The sequence below is a fragment of the Athene noctua genome, chromosome 5 (genome assembly GCF_965140245.1).
Source record: "Athene noctua chromosome 5, bAthNoc1.hap1.1, whole genome shotgun sequence".
Taxonomy (NCBI): domain Eukaryota; kingdom Metazoa; phylum Chordata; class Aves; order Strigiformes; family Strigidae; genus Athene; species Athene noctua.
Genome location: NC_134041.1, coordinates 30,969,243 through 30,988,163, shown reverse-complemented (window position 1 = coordinate 30,988,163; position 18,921 = coordinate 30,969,243). Strand labels below are relative to the sequence as shown.

General features: G+C 53.4%; 1 protein-coding gene across 1 annotated transcript in view; it reads left to right on the top strand.

The window, feature by feature from the left end:
- Positions 1-440: 440 nt before the first annotated feature.
- The window catches only part of CACNA1E (calcium voltage-gated channel subunit alpha1 E), a 113,717-nt gene continuing 95,236 nt past the window's right edge, over positions 441-18,921 (top strand). Inside the window, exons 1-2 of the mRNA XM_074906927.1 lie at positions 441-505; positions 17,429-17,695. Coding sequence (XP_074763028.1) covers positions 468-505; positions 17,429-17,695 — 305 coding nt within the window. The 5' untranslated portion in view covers positions 441-467. The remainder of the gene's footprint in view (positions 506-17,428; positions 17,696-18,921) is intronic.

Here is an 18,921-nt window from a genome sequence, read left to right as displayed (position 1 = left end):
AACTGGGGGGCAACTGAAGCAAAGCCCTGAGCCGCCCCTCTCTGTCTTGTGCCCCTTCAGAGTGATGAGCTACAACAGCACCAAAGATGCTGGGATTCAGCACGTGCTCTGTCAGCACCCCAGCACCGGACAGGGGGGCCAAGCTGGACAACGTCTCCCCCCGCTACATCCTGGCCCTGCCTGAGGAGGAGACGTGGCGCAAGCACCGGCTCGGCCTGATGCAAACCACCCAGTCCTGCAACCTGCTGGAGCCTGAGAGCCTGGCCGAGGCCCTGGTCTCGCGTGCTGCCAGCTTCGATGCCCTCTATGAGCCCCGGTCCCGGGATACTGATGCCGGCACGGAGATGGGCAGCACCTTCGACCTGGGACTTGGCCAGTATGTTCCTGTGAGCCCAGACGTCATCAAGCGCCGGCGGGGCGGGCTGATCGAGCAGAGGGACATTATCAAGGCGCATGAGGCACACAAGATGCAGAGCACACCGCAGGCGCGGAGGAAGGAGTGGGAGTAAGTACCGGAGAGCCCCCAGCCCAGGTGGGCAGCCGGGGGGAGCAGGAGCATTCCCCATCCTCTGTGGGGCGGTGCGGTGCGGGGGGCGGGCGGCTGGGGGCTGTCATGTTGGCATCACCCCTGTGGAGCAGCCAACACCAGCTGTGCTTAATCTCTTGGCACTCCTCACCTGGTCTGTTTTTCCCCATCAACTTTGTTTTTCAGGGAGGATTATCAAAGGCAGGGAACAACTTGGGGGGCTTGGGTTGCTCTGGCATGGTCAGTTGGACCATGGCATTTTTCTCATGGGGTGAATTTCCAGAGTGTGTGTGAGAGGTGGAGAGAGATAAGTGTGCCATGTATGGGAGGAGAGTGTTTGTGAGCCCAAGTAGTCTGAGATGCCTCTCTTAGCTCTTGAGCTGGAGGTGGCATCTGATGGGAACAGTGCAAAAGGGCCTCTGTGGACAGGGGTGTTCCTCAAGCTGTGGGATGTAGAGGAAGCTTGGAAGTTCTCCATCTTAAAAGTCTTCAGGATGGTTCCCTTGGCTGAAGTGGGGCTTTTAGATATATTTGGGATCATTGCATTTTGCTTTTACTGCGTCTTGAGCCCTGCTGTGAGGGGACTTGTATTTAATCCTAAAAAGTGACCAAGTCTCTCTGAATCAGAGTAAACTGGAGACATTAATGAACTCAGGAAAACAGAAGTGCTTGGCAGAGCTTGAACCCACTCATTTTCCTTATTTACCTTTAAGTAATTTCTTCCCATAGTTTGTCTTGGTGTTGTGTGAAAACTCTGTCTCCAAATCCTGGATTATTTTCCCTCACCTGGCATTCACTGCACAGTCAAGGCTGCAGCCATGTGCTTCAACCCTGCGTTTAAATTACAAGGTTCCCCCCCTTGTGTCTACTCGGCAAATTGCTTTGGATAAGATACTGCAGAACATTCTGCTCTAATACCGCTGGTCAGGAGCAGCTCCCCGCCTCGGAGACTTTATCTGGGGGATAATCAATGTGTTATAAAACACCTGAAGAAGGTGGGAGCCCCTGTATTAAATAGGTGTGGCATGTTGCTTTGGTGAGATCTAGGTCAGTGCTCTCTGCTTGTTTGAAGCTGGTAGGATTTTTTTTGGACTGCTTTGCATGATAAAACTGCTTGTGATAACACTGAGGTTGCTCCTGACTTTCTCTCTCTCTTTTTTTTTTTTTTTTTTTTTTTGGAGGGTAGCCCATCAGTGAGGTGGGCTCTCCCTGGCCCTTTCAGCTCCATGCTCATCCCTTTGTGCCCAGGGATCCTCCTGGCCGGTGACTCAGGAAGCCCTACATAGGGGAAATAAATTGACATATGGGCTCAGCAACTGCTCGGTGCCTTGTTATCTTTCTCGACCCACCGGGGATGCCAGATGAATAAATCATGGCCGGGCAGGAAGCAGAGGGATGGCCTTGTTAATTGTCGGCTGGCGGAACAAGTTCCTAGACCAGCTGCTTGCTAATTAACTGCCTGGATGACTACAGCTCTATTTTGTGGCAGGGAGATGAAGCCGGAGCTCTTCCTGCTTGTACCGTGCAGGATATGCCCCTTTCACCGCCCTCGGCTGCTCCATCTAGCAGTAATTCAAACACAAAGCCTAATATTTCTGTCTTTAATGCAATGGAATATGCAGATGGTTGTGCCGGCTGCTGCCATCCCAACCTGTTTCATCAGGTGTTTCCCCAGGCTGATAGGGTCCAGTCTGCATTTCCCAGCTCCTAGATGCTTGGTTTTGGCATTTCAGCCTGCTTTACCATGGTTCTGGGTGTGTAGGTGGGAAGTTAGGCCGAAGGCAGGCATCCCTGAGATTTGGGATGTGCTGCCCTCCCTTTGCCAGCTCAGGCTCATTGCGGTTGGGGTCTGGCCATGGGGCGCTCTCCTTGCTGATGCTCAGGCCCACAGTCGGTAGCCATGTTGCAGAAGGTGGAGATGTTGGTGCTTTGCAGAAGCCCCTGGTTCTGGGGGGATGCTGAGCTCTGGCACTGATGGCAGCCCTCAGGTTTCACAGATCTTGTGTCCCACCAAGGACCAGAGTGCCCTGACTCCTTCCTAGGGTGATCTTGGCACCACAGGCTGAGCCCCAGAGGGCTGGATCCATGCCTCTCCCAGAGTTAAGTGCCCTGATACCCTGTGAGCCTGCAAAAACGACACGCCAGAGGCTCCTGCTTTAACAATAGACTCATAAAACAGTGATGTTTCCCCAAAAACTTTGCCAAAGTCCAGGCTGGTGTGCAGAACTGGTAACCGTAGTACCATGGATGCTCTCTGGGCCCAGGCGGTTAGCATGTGGGGGAGAAAAAGCAAATTAATTTCCTTATCTATAATTTTATTAGTAATGATGCAATTTCCCTGTGATTTAATTTTTGGAAGGGCCCATCTCGCATGCTTTGAGTTGCCCTAGGGGCTGTCTCCTGGCTGGTCTGGCTCTATCTGTCCCTGTGAGCAGTGGGGATGGTATTTTCCCACAGCCCCCGTGTGGCGGTGTGTATTAGATGGAACATGAGGAACCAGGAAAATGGTTTTTCTGCTTAGCTTTGAGCTCTGGCAGACCCAGGGGATGGCCAGCTTGCCTGTGGGGTCAGGGCAGGCCCACAATAACTGCATATATTTTTTTTTTTTTCCTTCTTGTTGTCAAAACTCGATGAGTTAAGCCAGGGTGGTTCAGGGAGTTCTGCACCTCCTTCACAAGGCTTCTTGGGGTTTTTTTGTTAAATGCTGTGCCTTGCATGAGTTAGCTCTGACACATGTTTCTGACATGAGCATCTCCCACCTTGGTCAGTGCTCTGGGAGCAACTGGGTGGCTGCTGGAGGTCCCTTCCAGCTCCTATTTCCCATCTGTGGCTGGGTGGTATGGGGTGGGTGTGGGAAGCAAGTGCCACATGTGCCTCTCTGCCACATGTGCCTCTCCTCTGGAGCAGCTTCCTCTTTGCAGGCACAGTATTCCTGGCGTGGAGTCACTCTTGTGCTGGGTTGCAGTGAGAGAAGTGAAGGCTTTTTCTTACTCACCAGTGTTAGCATTGGCAGGTCTAACCCTCACCAAGCCTCCATCTGCTGCCTTTTGCCACTGAAAAAAAACCCAAAAGTGAAATGTGCTTTCCTCTTAATAAGATGGAGTAAGAATAGGAGGAGGAAAATGTTTTTCTGCTGAGTTTTTTTCATGAGGAAACTGAGGCAGAGAGTAGAAAATGCTATCTGCTAAGCGCATGTGGGCAGTAGCTCTGCAGGAGGCTTAACTTTACAAAGGGTGCGTGCACCACCCCGCCTTGTTCTTGACTAAGGGACTTAAGCCCAAAGCAGACACCAAAACCCATTTTTGAGTCCCGACCCTCCATCCTGCTGTTCACCCCTGACCTCAACACGTGAAGGTATACAGAGATATCTGCTGCACTTCAGGGCTTGGTGTGCTGTTGCTACTGCACGGTCGTGGTTGAAGCACTGATGTCTTTGCCATGTGTGCGGTGGCATCATTTGGACTACGTCTGGCTGAGAGAGAGCTCAGAAAAACCCTCCTTGCCAAAATATGCAAACAGGGAACTTCCTGTGGCTTCTCTAGGCTGAGCAGCCGCTTTCTTAGCTGATGGTAAGGACAGGCAGAGCCACCCAGGGAACCATCCTAGAAAAGCCTCAAGCTGAGTTTGCAGCAGGCAGGACTCAAACCTGCTTTGCATGGGTTAAAACCACGTGTGTGGATATTTGAGTTTAGTTTGTGCAATCTGGGGAATGCAAGCTGTGCCCTCATTCTGGAATAATTACAGCAAGGATGCATGGAAAAGCCTGATTCCCAGATGTTGGGCAGGGAGTGTGGGAGCAGAGGAGACCAGAGGGAGAACAGCTGGGTCCTGGTCCAGTTTGGAGGTGATAGCATGGAGGTGGGATGCTGTAATTCAGCGCTGGAGGACCTGGGTGATGGGTGGCAGGTTTCAGGGTCCTGTGCAAAGTGATGCATTCTGCCCACAGTACAGGAGAGTGCTCCTAAAGGGTAGGGTCATTAAAAGCCATCTCCTGTCTTGTAGCATCTTAGAGTTGATGGCTTTGATGCTTGGAGCTTGCGAGGTCTCCCTTGCCGTCGTATGATCCACAGTGAGATAGATCCCTGTAGCCCATCTTGGGAGCTTGTGGTCAGTGCATCAGCAGGGCGGGAGAGCTTGCTGCTGCTCGATCAGATCCATACCTGCATGCGGACTGTGGGGAGCTGTTGGGCTGGAGCATAACGTTACTGCAGCTCTGCCTTTGTGTTGTTTTATTGGAAGAAGTAAGAGAACAGAAGAAACTGTGAAAATGTGCTGGGTGTTGCTAACAGATCTCAGGGCCTCTTTATGACTTGGCAGTCTCTACCCAGTTATGTGCATGCTCTGCATCCCAGATTACAAATGAAGACTATTTATTTAAACCTTTTTTTTTTTTTTTTTTTTTCCCTTGGCACTGTATGAGACAAAGGGCCCCCTTGGTGTGCACAGGGCTGCCAGCTCCTTTGCTGCTTCCCAGCATACTTGCCAGTGCGTTGCACTGTCTGGGTTTAACTGGCTGCAGTGATGGAGAGGGCAGGAGCACACACAAGATGGTACTGCCACTTGCTTCTCCTGCTGCTGAGGCTGCCTGGGAAGTGTCCCTGGGCTGGGGCTGCTTTGGCAGCAGCATGGCCCTGGCTGGATGTGCACCCATTGCCCTGGCCCTCCTCAGATCTTCAGGGAAGGGACAAGCTCCAGGATGGCTCTGAGTTGCGGTCACAGATGCTGGTGGCTTCTGTGGCAGTTTTGGGAGAGGTGTTGGATGTAGTGGGTGTTGCTGCTGTGCTGTAAGCAGCAGCCCTGCTCTGTGCAGCAGCTCCTGCTCACCTGAGTGGGCTCTGTGGGGGGCTGGTCAGTGCTGTCCTGCCCCAGCATGGGGCTAGAGGAGAGTACAGGCTCTGGGCTGCAGTGCTGATGCTGGTGAGGGAGGGATCTATGAAATGGCAGCCCTTGCTCTCCCATAGGTGCTGCCAGAGAGGGAGAAGGTACCCCAGCATCCCCTTCTGGTCTTGGCTCTGCACCAGTGTCCAGGGCCCATCACCCCTCCTCATGTCTCCCTCCCCAACCTTGCCCTGGGAGGTAAATGACTTTCCTCCTCCAGCCCTTCTGCAGCATCGGTCGCTGTCAGAGGCAGCTTAGCCATGTCCTTCTCCACCATGGGCTCCTGTTCAGGTGTCTGGTGCTGTGTGCCCAGGGGCCTGGGGGAGCTGGGAAGGAGGGTTGGGACAGCTCAGACAGCGGGCAGGAGCTGCAGGGGCTCTGCAGGTGAAAGCCTTGAGATGTCAGTGACAGGCAAAGCCAGGCTCCTGTACCTGGGAGCATCCTTCATGGAGATACATGCATGTCTCCTATGCAGGTCTGCTGCAACCCAGGGCAAAGCAATTAACCTCTCCGAGAACCTAATGAGTGTGTCTCAGTTAAGACAACTCTCCCTGCTTACATTTTACCCTACAAAAGTAGCAATGCAGGTGGTGGAAAAAAAGGCTGTGTATGTGCTAAACCTGGGGGCAGTGAAATACGGCTTTTATTGTGGTAACTTGGCCTTGAGCAGCAGAGAAGTATCTCTCCCAGAGGTATCTGCCAAATATGTCCCTGTGCTCTTTCCACTTTTCCTTAGTGCAGACTAAGGTTTTGATGTATGGGGAGGAGATTGTTTTCTGACCTGGTATGAACTCGAGTTCTGCTGAATATCCTGGCAACAGCATGGAAATAGCAGCATCTTCCCCTGAACTGCCTGAAATCTGGGTTTCTGGCACACCCTGGAGGAAGAATTCCCTTTCTGAGTTAATTCAGGTGACTTTGCAAAGCCTCCTAAGGTCTACCAGCGAGGAGTGGGCAGTTTCGTTTGGGCCCAGCCTTCCTGTATGACTGAGGCCACTCTTCCAGGGAGCTGGGCTCGTTAGGAGCTGGTTGCTGAACATGGAGGATGGTTCCCGGTGGATGCCTCTACTCAGGAGCTCTGCCTTGCGTTTTGTCACTGCATCCTGGCATGCCTCGTTCCTGCTTCCCTTGCTGGAGTCTCAGCTGCAGCTGTGAGTGTTGGAAAGCTTCATTTAGCATATCTCTGGGTTGTGCTGAAGCCATGCACCGTGCTGGGGCTGTTTGTGCTTCCCAGGAACCAGCCTTTGGATAGAGCTTTGCCCTTGGTGTGGGGCTGGCCATAGCTCAGAAGCACACAGTTGCTAGGAGGCAGTGAGTGGGAAAGAACCTCAAGCAGGGTCACCTAGAGCAGGCTGCCCAGGACCACATCCAGATCGGTTTTGATTATCACCAATCCCTCTGGGCAGCCTGTCTCAAATATTCAGTTTCCCTCACAGTCAGAAAGTTTATTCCTATGCATAGAGTTTCTTTTATTACAGTTTTGACCATTTCCTCTTGTCCAGTCACTGGGTGCTGCAGAGAAGAGCTTGGCTCTGCCTTTACTCCCCATCACCAGGTATTCATATGCATTGTTAAGATCTGCTTGGAGTCTTTTCCAACCAGGCTGAGCAGCCCCAGTTCTCCCAGCCTCTCTTTGTTGGGAAGATGCTCAACTCCTTTAGTCAGTGTGCTGGATTTGCTCCAGTAAGTCTCCTGTCGTGAGGGCCCAGCACTCTGGATGTCTCACCAGCACTGAGCAGAGGGGGAGGCTCACCTCCTTGACCTGCTGGCAATGCTTTGCCTAATGCAGCCCAGGAGGCTGTTGGTCTTTGTTGCAAGAGCACACTGCTGGCTCACAGTCGGCTTGGTGACCCCTGGGACCCCAGTGCTTTCTAGCCAGCATGTATGGGGTTGTTCTTCCCCCAGTGCAGGACTTGGCATGTCCCTGGGCTGAAGTTCATGCTGTTCCTTTGCCAGTTTCTCCAGGCTGTCAAAGTCCCTCTGGATGGCAGCACAACTCTCTGCTTTATCAGTCCTTGCTTTATATCATCTCCCCGCACTGAGCTCTGCAAGCGTGGTTCGGTGCGGTATGCATGCAATGAAACTTCTGGTATTCAATCCTCATTTGCACCCTTGTCCTTTCCCTTCCCAGGAATAATTCAATCTGCTCCCCTCTCCCAAGCAGTCCCCAGCTGTCCCTATGTAATTCAGATGGGAGGCCGTCTGTTGGTCGGGAGATCTGTGGGAGAGGTGCTTTCCAGCCACTCAAGCATGTATGGTTCACATTATTTTCTGCTCACAATTTTTAAGGTCTAGTACAACCTGCCCCCTCATACTATTTGGGTTTAAGATGTGACAGGGTAATAAAATACTTCAGAGTGGAAGGGATCTCAGGAGGTATCTAGTCCAATCAGACTATAACTTATTTTTCATTTAGTTATGTTTTACATTTTAAAACACAGATTATGTTTACATTTTAAAACAGAGATTATGCACTCCCAAAATGGCATTTTCTTAATTTTAGACTCCATAGCCTTCAAACTTAGGAAAGGTTTTTGAAAGTTTGGTGAAAACCCAGATGTGAGGATTAGTGCACAACCTATCCCCAGAGAGACTTGTTCCTTGCAGACTTATCTGTACCATAGAAATGGCACTTCCACCTAACTGTGCATGAACAAATGCCATTGATGGTGAAGTTTCTAGCCTGTATGAGATATGATTTCAGTTCAGCTGTCTCTGAAGAGTTATAGCCTTTTCTTCTACATTTGCCAGTCAGTCCTTCCTAGTTCAAAAGAAGTTTGCTGCATTTGTGCATGACAAACATTAATCCCTGGCTTGGACTGCTCGTGCTACGTGAGAGCTAAAAAAAAATCCATGCAAAAAGTTTGGAAGGTCCCTGAAGTTGTACTAAAGCAACTTTCATGTGTGGCCCGTGATTTCCCAAGGTGGCCTTTGAAACATCAAGAGATGTTTCCTAGAGAAGCAGAGAAGAGAGATGCGTTTCTTGTTGCCACTTACCTTCTGCATGCTTGATGGGAAAGTCTGCTCGATTCTTCAGCTCAGGGTTACAGGTACGTGGGTCACCTGAAACATGTTGCTGTTTCTGTTGCTTGGCTTGTTTGGGGCTGGTGCTATGCACACCAGCAAGGCTCTCACTCTTTAAGTGGGAAAAACATGCTGGTGCTCATCCCCAGCTGTGGGGCACCACAGTGCTGAAGGAGTTCAGTGTGGCATCGTCCTTCCCAAAACACACCCGAAGGAGCCGGTGTTGTGTCTCGTCTTTCATGGATGATGCTAACCAGGTGTGTGAGGGTTGTTTGATGTGAAGCAGCTTTCCTGTGAGCTTGGATTGCACCACTGTGCTGGATGATGCATAACAAAACGTGTTGTCTTCGAGCTCTGATATAAACCACAAGTCCTCTTTTTATCATCAGAAAAGCTTCACAGGGGTCAGTTTTTTTCCCTGCTGCAGCTCACATGCTGTAACTGTCTTATCTGTGCATTTGCTCGAGTGGAAATAAGCCTAAAAAATTCTTCAATGAACTTTTTCCCATTGAGAAATCACACAAGACATGCTCAGCCGTGCTTTCCCAGGGATGGGCGAGGGTGTTTGCCTTCATAGAGGCTGTCGAGCTGATGACTGCCTGTTGCCGCAGCAAGGGGGACGGTTTTTTCACACCTCCCAGCACTGAGTAGCTTTCGGAGAGAGGTTTTGCTCTTTGGCCTTTTCTCTTTCACAGGTTTGGAAGATGGAAGCAGCATCTCCTTCCTGGCTGCGTGCCAGGGATGGGGCTTCTCTGGCTGTCTTGAGCATCAGCTGCTCAGCGTAAGTTCAGACTTGCCGGAAAATTTTTTCAACAGCTCCATTTTCTCCTGGCTCTTGTCCTGACAATGTAATTTTTTTGAAGTCACCCTGTTTGCTAGCAGGTTGCTTCTGAGAAAGCTGAGCCTGTGTGTTTGGCTTCATTAGACTGGAGATGTTCATTAGACTGAGGATGTAGCTGGTGGGTTTCTAGTCCAGCTTGCTTTATATTGTTGGAGGTATTTGCAGTCTAAAGATAGGAGGCTCCTCCTCCATCATCCTGCTCACCAGTACTGTGGTTTCTGTGTTTGTCTGACTTCAGCCTTGCAGGGCAGGCAGAGGATCAGAGAAAGCACAGAATGGTCCTTGGGCACGTACCTGCCTTTTGTGAGGGCGAAGAGGAGATCTAAGGGAGGAGAAAATCTCCCACTGGCTTTGGCAGGAGCTAACACTGCTGCGCCAAAGGGGTTGTGAGGATGCTGATGGAGAAAGTTAAGGGATTTCTTTTGCTTTGGGTAGTGTAGAGGTTGAAAAAATGCTTTTAAAAATCCCTATTCAACCCTTTGGCAGGCTAGAAATAAGCTTTCTCCTGACAACTGTCTATAGCCGGCCCTGGGGATACCTTTTCTGAGCTCATTCTCCCTGTTCCCATGCATGCATAAAGCTTGGCAGCTTGGTGTTTGGCTGTGGCAGAATTTGCCCCCTCGAGCCCTGAGCTTGCAGGGCTTTGGTGGCAAGAAGGGGAATATCCCCTGGTCTGTGCTCCTTCCCCTCCTCCTGTCCTTGATCTCCTTTTATCCATGCTGCTCAGCCCTGATCCTTTCAGCAATCACTCTCAAATGCCCAGTCTCCCTAATTTTTTTCCCCCCATTGAATCCTCTTGAGTCAGCCTCTCTGGAAGTGCAATGCCCAAAACTGGACCCAGCTGAGAAGGAGGAGGGTTGAGAAGTTATATTTCACCTGCTGCCAGCTTGGTTAGCGTGGGGCTGGGATGCTCTGCAGCTTGGCCAAGGGGAGAGGTGATGAAGAGGGATTTGGGATTTGGAAGTGGGGAGGGAAATTCACTTTAATTTGGTGGAAAAGCAGGGAAAAGCAGATGGCTTTCTCTGGGAAGTGGGATTGCTGTGCGCCTGCCCGGAGCAGCCAGGATGCGGCTGCAAATGCTAATTAGTGCCTGACTTGCAAGGCTAAATAAAGCAGCAGGGCACTCCAGGCAATTTATTAATGGGTGATTATTTCAGGCCTCTTCATCTGAGCCTCCCAGCCTAGGGCAGTTAGCCCAAGGAGTGCCGCGGTTGTTGGGAACACTCAGTATGGGATGTTTCCATAGGAAATGGGAGAGCCGGTAGCAGCAGGCTGGAGGATACTTCCCTCCTGCACAGCATTGCTGCAGTGCAAAGCGATTCTGTCCCTTAGTTGTGATGGTTTGGGGAGGACAGGGTCTCACCAGCCTCTGCCTGCACTGTCAGCAAACCCTTTGTGTCATACACAGCTGCAGAGGTGGCTGTTGGTTTGGGTTTGGGCTTTTTGGAGAATATGAAGACCTCAGCACCCTGTGGGGAGGTGGGTAACAGCGGGCACCTCAGCTTTGTGGTGGTGGAGTGAGATCAAGCACCAAAACCCACTCCTGTGAGTTTTGTAGGGCTGGAAGTACAACATGACTGCATCCCCATAAATGCACAGAACTGCAGGTTTCTTGGCTGTCCTTTAAACCTCTCCCCACTCTTTCAGCCTGCAATCATTTGGGTGCTGAATCCCTCTTTGATTCAAGACTCAGCATCCTTCTGTTTTGTCATTATCTCTGATGTATGAGCTGCTCCAATCCCACAGTATCACAGAGTGGGGGAACAGCCAACTTCAAGGCTCTCTGGTGCATTTGGGAACTTTTGGTGGCTTTAGGAGGTATGTGAGGAGTTTAACTTGAGGTGCTTGTGATGCCAGGGCACTGAGCAGGACCTGCTGCTGGGCCACAGTGGTGGCAATCTCGGCATGACTGGCTTGTGCCAAGGAATGCTTGGGGAGAGCACAAGAAGCAAATTATATATGCAGCACCTGACCCCTGTTGTGACATCCAGACTGACTTGCAGAGACACTTTTAGCATGTCTCACCTTTAGTATGTCTCTCCTTTGCTTGTGTAGATGGATGTCGCAACAGATCAGCCACGAGAAAGCACCTGCATGCACACAACAAGGGGAGGAAGAGAAGGGATAGAGGATCATGGGTTTTCCTCCAGGCTCTGCTTAGAGCTCCCTGAAAAAAAATGTGGCTAGTGCATGCAATCAGCTCTGCCATCTCACCCCCGGAGAAGCTGGGGACCGGTGAGTCCTGCTGAGTGTGGTGGTTGTGGGTTTGGGAACCCTGAATGGGACCAGGTGAGTACTATGCCCATGTTTGTGTAGCGTTTAGCTGAGAACTGGCAGGTGTTAAAAAAATGGGGCCAGAGATGCTCTGGGCTAGATTCCCTCAGGCAAACACTTGCAGAGGGGTTAGGAAAAGGGACCTCTGGGGTGGGAGTGCAAGGTGTGCTGCATCTTGCTGCTTTGGAAGGGGTTGCAGGGGGAGAAGGCTGGATGAGAGCAGCTACAATGCTGCTCCTTCTGCACCTTCATCACTTGCAATCCCACTTGTGAGAGCTTGGCAGGGTGGGGGATATAGCAACCGAGATCCCCATTTCCAGAAGGTTATTCCTCTGTCCCAGGAAAGAGGTCTTTACAAGATTGCTATCTCATTGATTTTTTAAAGATGCCAAAACTGGATGTTGGACTTACGGGTCTTGGTAATTAAAACCAGCAATATTTGTGAATATGGGTATGTTTTATGGCAGAGTACAGCAAATCACACTTTCAACTTAAAGCAGTTTAAAGCTTTTTCTGCTGCTGCTGCTGTGTGATACCTGGTGTGGCTGTTCAGCCGAATGACCGGGAGGAGTTTGGTGGAGCAGTGGCTGTTCCTTGAATCTGGATGCATGGTTTATAGCTTGGTGTGAAATTTGCTGGCTTTTGCTAGTCTTCCAGCTGTCTAGTTTTTCAGTGAATAAATTACTGTGCTGACCCTGAGAAGTCAGCCCTTTGGGGCTGCGTTGGGAATGTGTCCAGGCAGTTTTGCAAGAAGATGCTGCTCATCTCTGTTGTTAGTGCTGGGGAAGGCACGTCCTGGTGAGGTGGGCAGCTCATGGGGAGCACCATGATTCAGGCAAGGCTGTTATCAAAAAGAGTGAGCAGACAGCAGGGAGAAAATGCTTGCTGTGTCTTGGGTGAGTGTTGCTTTGCTGCAAGGCAGTGTGGAGTCTCTGCAGTGTAGCCGAGGCCATTGTGCCCAGCCTGGGGCTTTGCTGGCAGGAGGGATGCCAACAGGGATGTTGTGACCCTTGCCACAGCTGTGCACATCTGTGCAGTTGAGCATCAGACAGAGATTGGTGTGGTATCCTCCTCCAGAGATGCCATCCTGGAGCTGCCTTGACCTTCACCTGCATCCCGGGTGTCCATGGGTGAGCTGCACTAGCCCAGGGACTCTGCCTCCCTGCTGTGGGGGTGCTTGGCTTGGAAGGGCTTCCCCTTTGCAAATGGGGAAAACATCTCTTCCTAATCCAGGTAATGAATTTGTTCCTGGAAAAAAACATTCCTGCATGGTTACAAGCATGTTACAGAGTCACAGCTACCCAGTCTCAATTTGAAATTTGGCCACAGCACTGTAGATGATTCTCATTTGATCCCAGTTTTATTTTTCCTTTCATCATAGCTTCAGACTTATTTAAAAAATAAAATTAAATCAGGGTGCCAAAAGCCACTTTCTAATATGAGTGCACTCCATCAGATCTCCTGGGAATATTAGTCACGGAAAGCCTGTCCCCTCTCCAGACCCTGCGTGGGTTGTGTTAGGGATCTGTTCCCTGCCTGATGCTGTCCCGGAGATGAGGAGCAGCCCCTGGCTTTCTCAGCAGCCCAGTCTCGGCAGAGGATGCTTTTAATAATATTGCCTGTACCCAGCAATGCCTAGGTGGATTTTGGGTTGCCTGAGGTGAACCAGAGTCTGCTCCAGAGACAAGAGAGCTGCTCGAAGGGTGCAATAGCTGCACAGGGAAGGGGGGGGGTGGGGGGTGGGGTGTGATGGTAGGCAAAGGCGGGTCAGGGGGGCTCGGCTGGGCTTGGATTCCCCCCGACTGCAGCCAGGGGAAGCAAAGCGGAGCCCCACTGCTGCTGGAGGCTGGGATGGGCGGCGGGGGGGTGCAGGGAGGGGGCAGCGGCCGCTAGATGGCAATGCCGGAGCGGCGGCGGCCCGGCCGCATCCCTGCGGCGGGGGGTGATGGGGGGGCTTGGCCCTGCCCTGGGCTACCCCTTCCCATCGTCTCCGGTGATGCCCCGCCGTGCAGGGGTAGTGGCATGTCTGGGAGGGTGGGAAAAAAAAAAAGGCAAGGAGGAGGCTTGGATGGCAGTATCAGTGTGAGGAGGGAGCGTTAGCCTGTCTCTAAAACTAGATATTAGGAAGCGCTTCTTTCAGAACAGGTTTTTAGGGTGTTGGAATGGGCTGCCCAGAGAGGTGGTGGAGTCCCCACCCCTGGAGGTGTTTAAGAGTAGAGTCGACAGGGGATGTGGCATAGTTGGGAACTGTCAGTGTTAGGTTAAGGGTTGGACTGGATGATCTTCAAGGTCTTTTCCAGCCTAGACAATTCTGTGATTCTGTAAAAGCCAGTGCATTCCAAATGCTTCCTGTCCTGGCATCCACTGTTGCCCTGTCTTCTTGGATTTCCTTCATTCACAAAAAATACCCAAACAACCCCACATAGCTGGCTCTGGATCTCTGTGCCATGTTGAATCATGCGGGCATCAGCCACGCTTCTCCCTGACTCACCGATCCCAGCGTGCTGGGGTGAGGGTCAAGACGAGAACGGCAATAAACATCCTTGGAAACCGAGCCTGCATCTCTTGGCATAGCCAGGGACTTTTTTTTTTTCCCTTTCAATCTTCTCTTAAGAAGCTGCTTTCTCATAAATATCCCATCCTTTAGCACCAACTGAGCAGGAGAGAGGGTCCCAGCGGGGTCATCCTGTGCTCTGCTCTGCAGCAGCGAATGAAGAGTAGAGCCGAGAGTGGACCCCCGGGGGCAGGGGACAACCCGCTGTCCCAGCAGAAGTCTCCAGGTAAGGTGTGCACCCCTGCTTCGATGGGACAGAAGGAAGGATGCTTGCCTTCTCCTCGGCCTCTCGCACTGAGCTGGGTAGGGGATGTAGGGGGAGCGCTGGGGCCAGCCTTCCCCATCCTCCTCAGCCTCTGGGTACCAGCCAGAGCCTGAACATTTAGGCTGGGTGGAGGCTTGTCTGCAGGCTCAGGGGGATGGAAGAGGGCTGGGGGGTTCAGGGGGGGAGCCGAGGCAGGAGCTCTGCAGGGCTGAGGATCTGCTCCTGGCAATCAGCCCAGCCTTGGGCTTAATTAACAGCAGCTTAAAGGGTTGAAAGGTGGGAAGAGTGGCATCACTCCTGATGCTGTGCTGGCGGTAGGGAGGAGGAGGAGGAGGCAAAGGGGATGAGCCACAAATCATAATTGATTCATTTAGGGCAGCATCTTGCCTGGAATGAATCGAAGGGACTGTAATTAGTTGGTAGCTGGCATGGCCTCCTCGCTGCCTGTTGTTAGTGAAATGAAAGCCCAGGGTCACTCTGGCTTACGTTGGGACTGGCCGATGGCCTGGGCAGCATTTTGGGAGGAATCTGCCCACCCCTGCTTTACTTGGTGCTGCAGTGTGGTGGTGACATAGCTGGGGGATTTGCCGAAAATCCCCCAGTTACACCCACCTCTGTTTTATAAGGTCAGTTGGAGGAACAAAGTCAAGTAGGGATGCAGCAGATGGGCATCGTGGTGAGCTGGGGGGCTCTTGGTGTCTGGTTGAGGGAATGGCCCTACAGCCTTTTTGCAAACACTCCTCTTATCTTGCTGAGGAGGATCTGATCCTTCCTCTTGCTCACCCAGCCAGCCCAAGGGCTCCTGGTGAGAGCCATGAGAGCCTGGACCAAAAAGTGAGCTCTGTAGCTGTTTGGTCTCAGTAGTGCCTGCAGGGTGGGGAAGTCTGTGGTGAGGTGCTGCCAGGCTGCACTGAGGGATCAGCCCTTGCCCAAATGAGTTAACAATTTATACGATCAAGGCCTTAATATTTTTTTAAAGTATCTTTTTTTTTTTTTAATCTGTCCCAAGTATCCCTGACTGCCCCACAGCAGATGAGGGGGACAGGGCAGCAGCTGCTGTGTTTGCAGAGCAGGTGTGGTGGTGAGGTGGATGGGGGAAGAGCATCATGGGGCTGAGGGGTGTCTTGTGATGCTGGCTGGAGCTGTGGGTGCCTTTCCTATGGGAAGGGTAGGTAGCGAGTGCTGAAGGTCCTGGGGAGCCCTTTGGATGCAAGGTTGAATGGGAAGGGTGGGGGATTCTGTGTGTGAACAGCTTGCAGGGGGTGCTGAGCAGTGAGGCTGCTGCCCTGCCCACTGGGTAAGGAGGTCATCGGGGACATCCCTGGGGAGCTGCGAGTTCCCTGTGTGTGCAAGGAGGGCAGGGTGGGTTCCTCAAAGGTAGGTAGGCAGGTGGCCCCCTGCAGCAGGCACAGCCCCGCCCAAGGGACCCTGAGCATCCCTGGGTGACCTTGGCACTCACGTGGCTGCAGAGGTGAGGGTGTAGCACCAGCAAGTCTCCAGTCCTCTGCCTGCAGTGGACTTACTGGGAGGAGCAGGGTCGGAGCCTGGACTGGCCCTGGGGCCAGCTCCCCCCACCCACCTCCCTGTGGCAGCTGCTGCAGGGACACATCCAGACCGGGTTGTTTACACCTCTCCGATGAGCTGCTGCATCTTCTGGCCAACGTCAAATGTCAAAAAGAAAATACCGAGGCAGGGGGGTGCTAAGGAGGCTGATCTGCATGCGAGTGAGCAGGACGGCTCTCCCTGGGCAGCTGCTGGCATCGCGGCAGCTCCAGCAGGGAGCTGTGAGCCTCGAAGTTTCCCAGGGATGGGGTGACGGTGCATGTGGCCTGAGAGATGCTTGGTACAGGCTGGATGGGGTGAGCCTCTTGCCTCCCCTGCAGGCAGGGGGGAGGCAGAGCCCCCCCTTTGTACCCACACCCCTCCAGCCCCCCAATTTAGCCACTCACCTAGGAGCACCCATGTGCTGGAAAGCCCTCTGCAGCTGGGGCGGGGTGGGGTGGGGTGTTTCTTGCAGGGTGGGAGCTCCCCAATTGCCTTTGTTCCCTTCAGACCCTCCCCTCGCCTCTGATTTTTTTTTTTATTTTTTTTTTTTTTCTCCTTTGCGGCAGCTCCCGTGCTTGCCAACAGAATGCACTGGATGGAGCGAGGGAGCGAGCCGGGCGTGCGTGCGTGTGTGCGCGCTTGTGTGCGCGTGTGTTGCCACTGACTTCATTAAAGCAAGCTGTCCCCGAGCTGCAGAGGCGCGGCAGCCTTTTAATTTCGTGGCCCGGCTCCTGCGGGAAGCTGGCGTTGCCTTGCGCGTTCCTGCCGTGGCACCGAAAGGCTGAGCATCCCTGCCACCGCAGGTGCCTGCCTGGGGGGCTCTGCCTGCCATCCCTGCCCGCTGCCCCGGGAAGTCAGCAGATGGGTGGCCGGGCTCTCGCAGGCTGCTGAAGATGGAGTCCGGAGGAGGGAGTTGGACACTTGGCTCCAACTAGGCTGGACCGCGCTGCAACCTGTTCCCCTGGCCTCCCCTCCACTGCTGCGCTGGGTGCTGTACCAAATTGCGTCTTCCTTTGTGACAGGGCGGATGGAAGGACTTGGATCCCAGCCCTTTCCCTGCCTGATCTCTGCCGGCAGGCTAGACGTGCTGGGGGGGTTAAAAGAGGCTGGTTTGGGCTTGCAGGCAGAGCAAGCGGTGGGAAGGATGTGGCTGGGTTTAACCCCTTGCTTCATGGCAGAAGGTGCTTAGGGACTGAGCTTCTGTGGCCTCCACTGAGCACAGGGGACGGCTCCCTGCTGCCCGTGTGGCTGTTGTGGGGGGCCTGGAGGCATCCAGCTGCCTACCATGCTGTGCCGGAGGCTGAGCCAGTGCCGTGCGTTGCCACCTCTCCTTCTCCACGCGGGTCCCTGCTCCCGCGGAGGGCTGGAGGAGAGACGGAACTGAGCATCACCCGGAGAGGAGGAGGGGGCTGTGGTTGGGACTGCGCCTTGCAACCCCCCTCCCTCTTCTCACCCCCCTACTCCCCCCTCCTCCGCTGCCTTGGTGGAGCTGCTTTGGCTCACCTGTGTGTTTTCTTCCAGGATGGCTCGCTTTGGGGAAGCAGTGGCCGGCAGGCTGGGCTCTGGAGATGGGGGCTCCGACCAGAACCAGAGCCGGCAAGGACCTCCTGCCCCTGCGGGAGGGACCCCGGGAGCCTTCAAGCAAACCAAAGCGCAGAGAGCCCGGACTATGGCTCTGTACAACCCCATCCCTGTCCGGCAGAATTGCTTCACCGTCAACAGATCGCTCTTCCTCTTTGGGGAAGAGAACATAGTCAGGAAATATGCCAAGAAGCTTATTGACTGGCCATATCCTTTCTGCACCCCCTGTGAGACCCCCCCCTTGCTCCCTGGATTTGCCTTGGTGGCCACCCAGGACACATGCATGTGGCACTAGCCGCCAGGTAAGCGCCTGCCTTCTGCTCTCCTTCGGTGTGTGGAGAGGGGTGCCCTGTTCCCTGGGGATGCTCTCCTCGCCCTGTTGCTGATTCCTCTCCTGTGCTCCGCTTGGTGCCTGGTGCGGAAGCTGAGCCCCTTCTCCCTGTGAGGAGCCCTCCAGCCCCTCCTTAGGCTTGGGTTTGGAAGCCCCCATGCTGGCAAGGAGGGGTTTAACCCTGCATGCTTCAGGATGCTCTGTGTGTGTGTGGCTGGGGGGGGGGTTGTGGGCCTTTTCTCTGTGCCTCAGTGTTTTGCTGGAGTTTTGCCGCCCCACCAATGTGGAGCTACACATCCCATTGGGGACAGACCCCTGGCAGCCCACGAATCTCCAGTCCCTGCTGAGTGTCAGCTTTGTCTGTGCCTGTGTGTACCTCTTTTGCTGCTGATCACACCTGGCAGGGGCACAGTCATCCTTGCCCTGCAGCCCCTGGCACCCCCCAGCAGCTCTGAGAAGTGGCTGCCCTCTGCCGCAGGGATGCTAAAAACCTCTGGCTGTGGCCCACAGCCCCTTGTGGGGGGCTGGTGGAGACCACCACGGTTTATCCCAGGGGTCCCCCCACCTAGGGCGGGGTGGAGGGTGCAGTGACCTCACTCCTTACCATGCTCCTCCATCCTTTTCTACACCCCCATGTGTTTCTCCCCTCCCACCCTCCCTGCAGTTGCCCCGGGGTGTGCTGGCTGGTGCCCAGCACCACACCACATAGCTCCCAATCAACCTGGGCTTGGCACCCTGCTGCTCCCCAAAACTCCCCTTGGGCTTTGCCCCCATTGAGGAGCCGAGCCTGAAAACTTCAGTGTGGCCACGCTTTGGCTTTAGGACCCTCTCTGTGCTGTTTTCTGCAGTGGTGATTACATGCAGCTCTTGCTGCTGCTGCTTTCTCTCCCTGCAACTTGTTGGTTAACTTGCTGGCTCCGCTGGCAGGCGCGGGAGAGCTTGCCCCGCTGCCAAGCAGTGATGCCTTGGTCTGGTGCAACAGGTACCTCAGGGAAACCCTCTAGCACGATGCAGGATGGGTCACCCACACTGCTGAGAATCACCGGGGAAAATAGCCCCTTTGTAGCTCTAACACATCAGGTCAAGCCTTTGCCAGACAGGA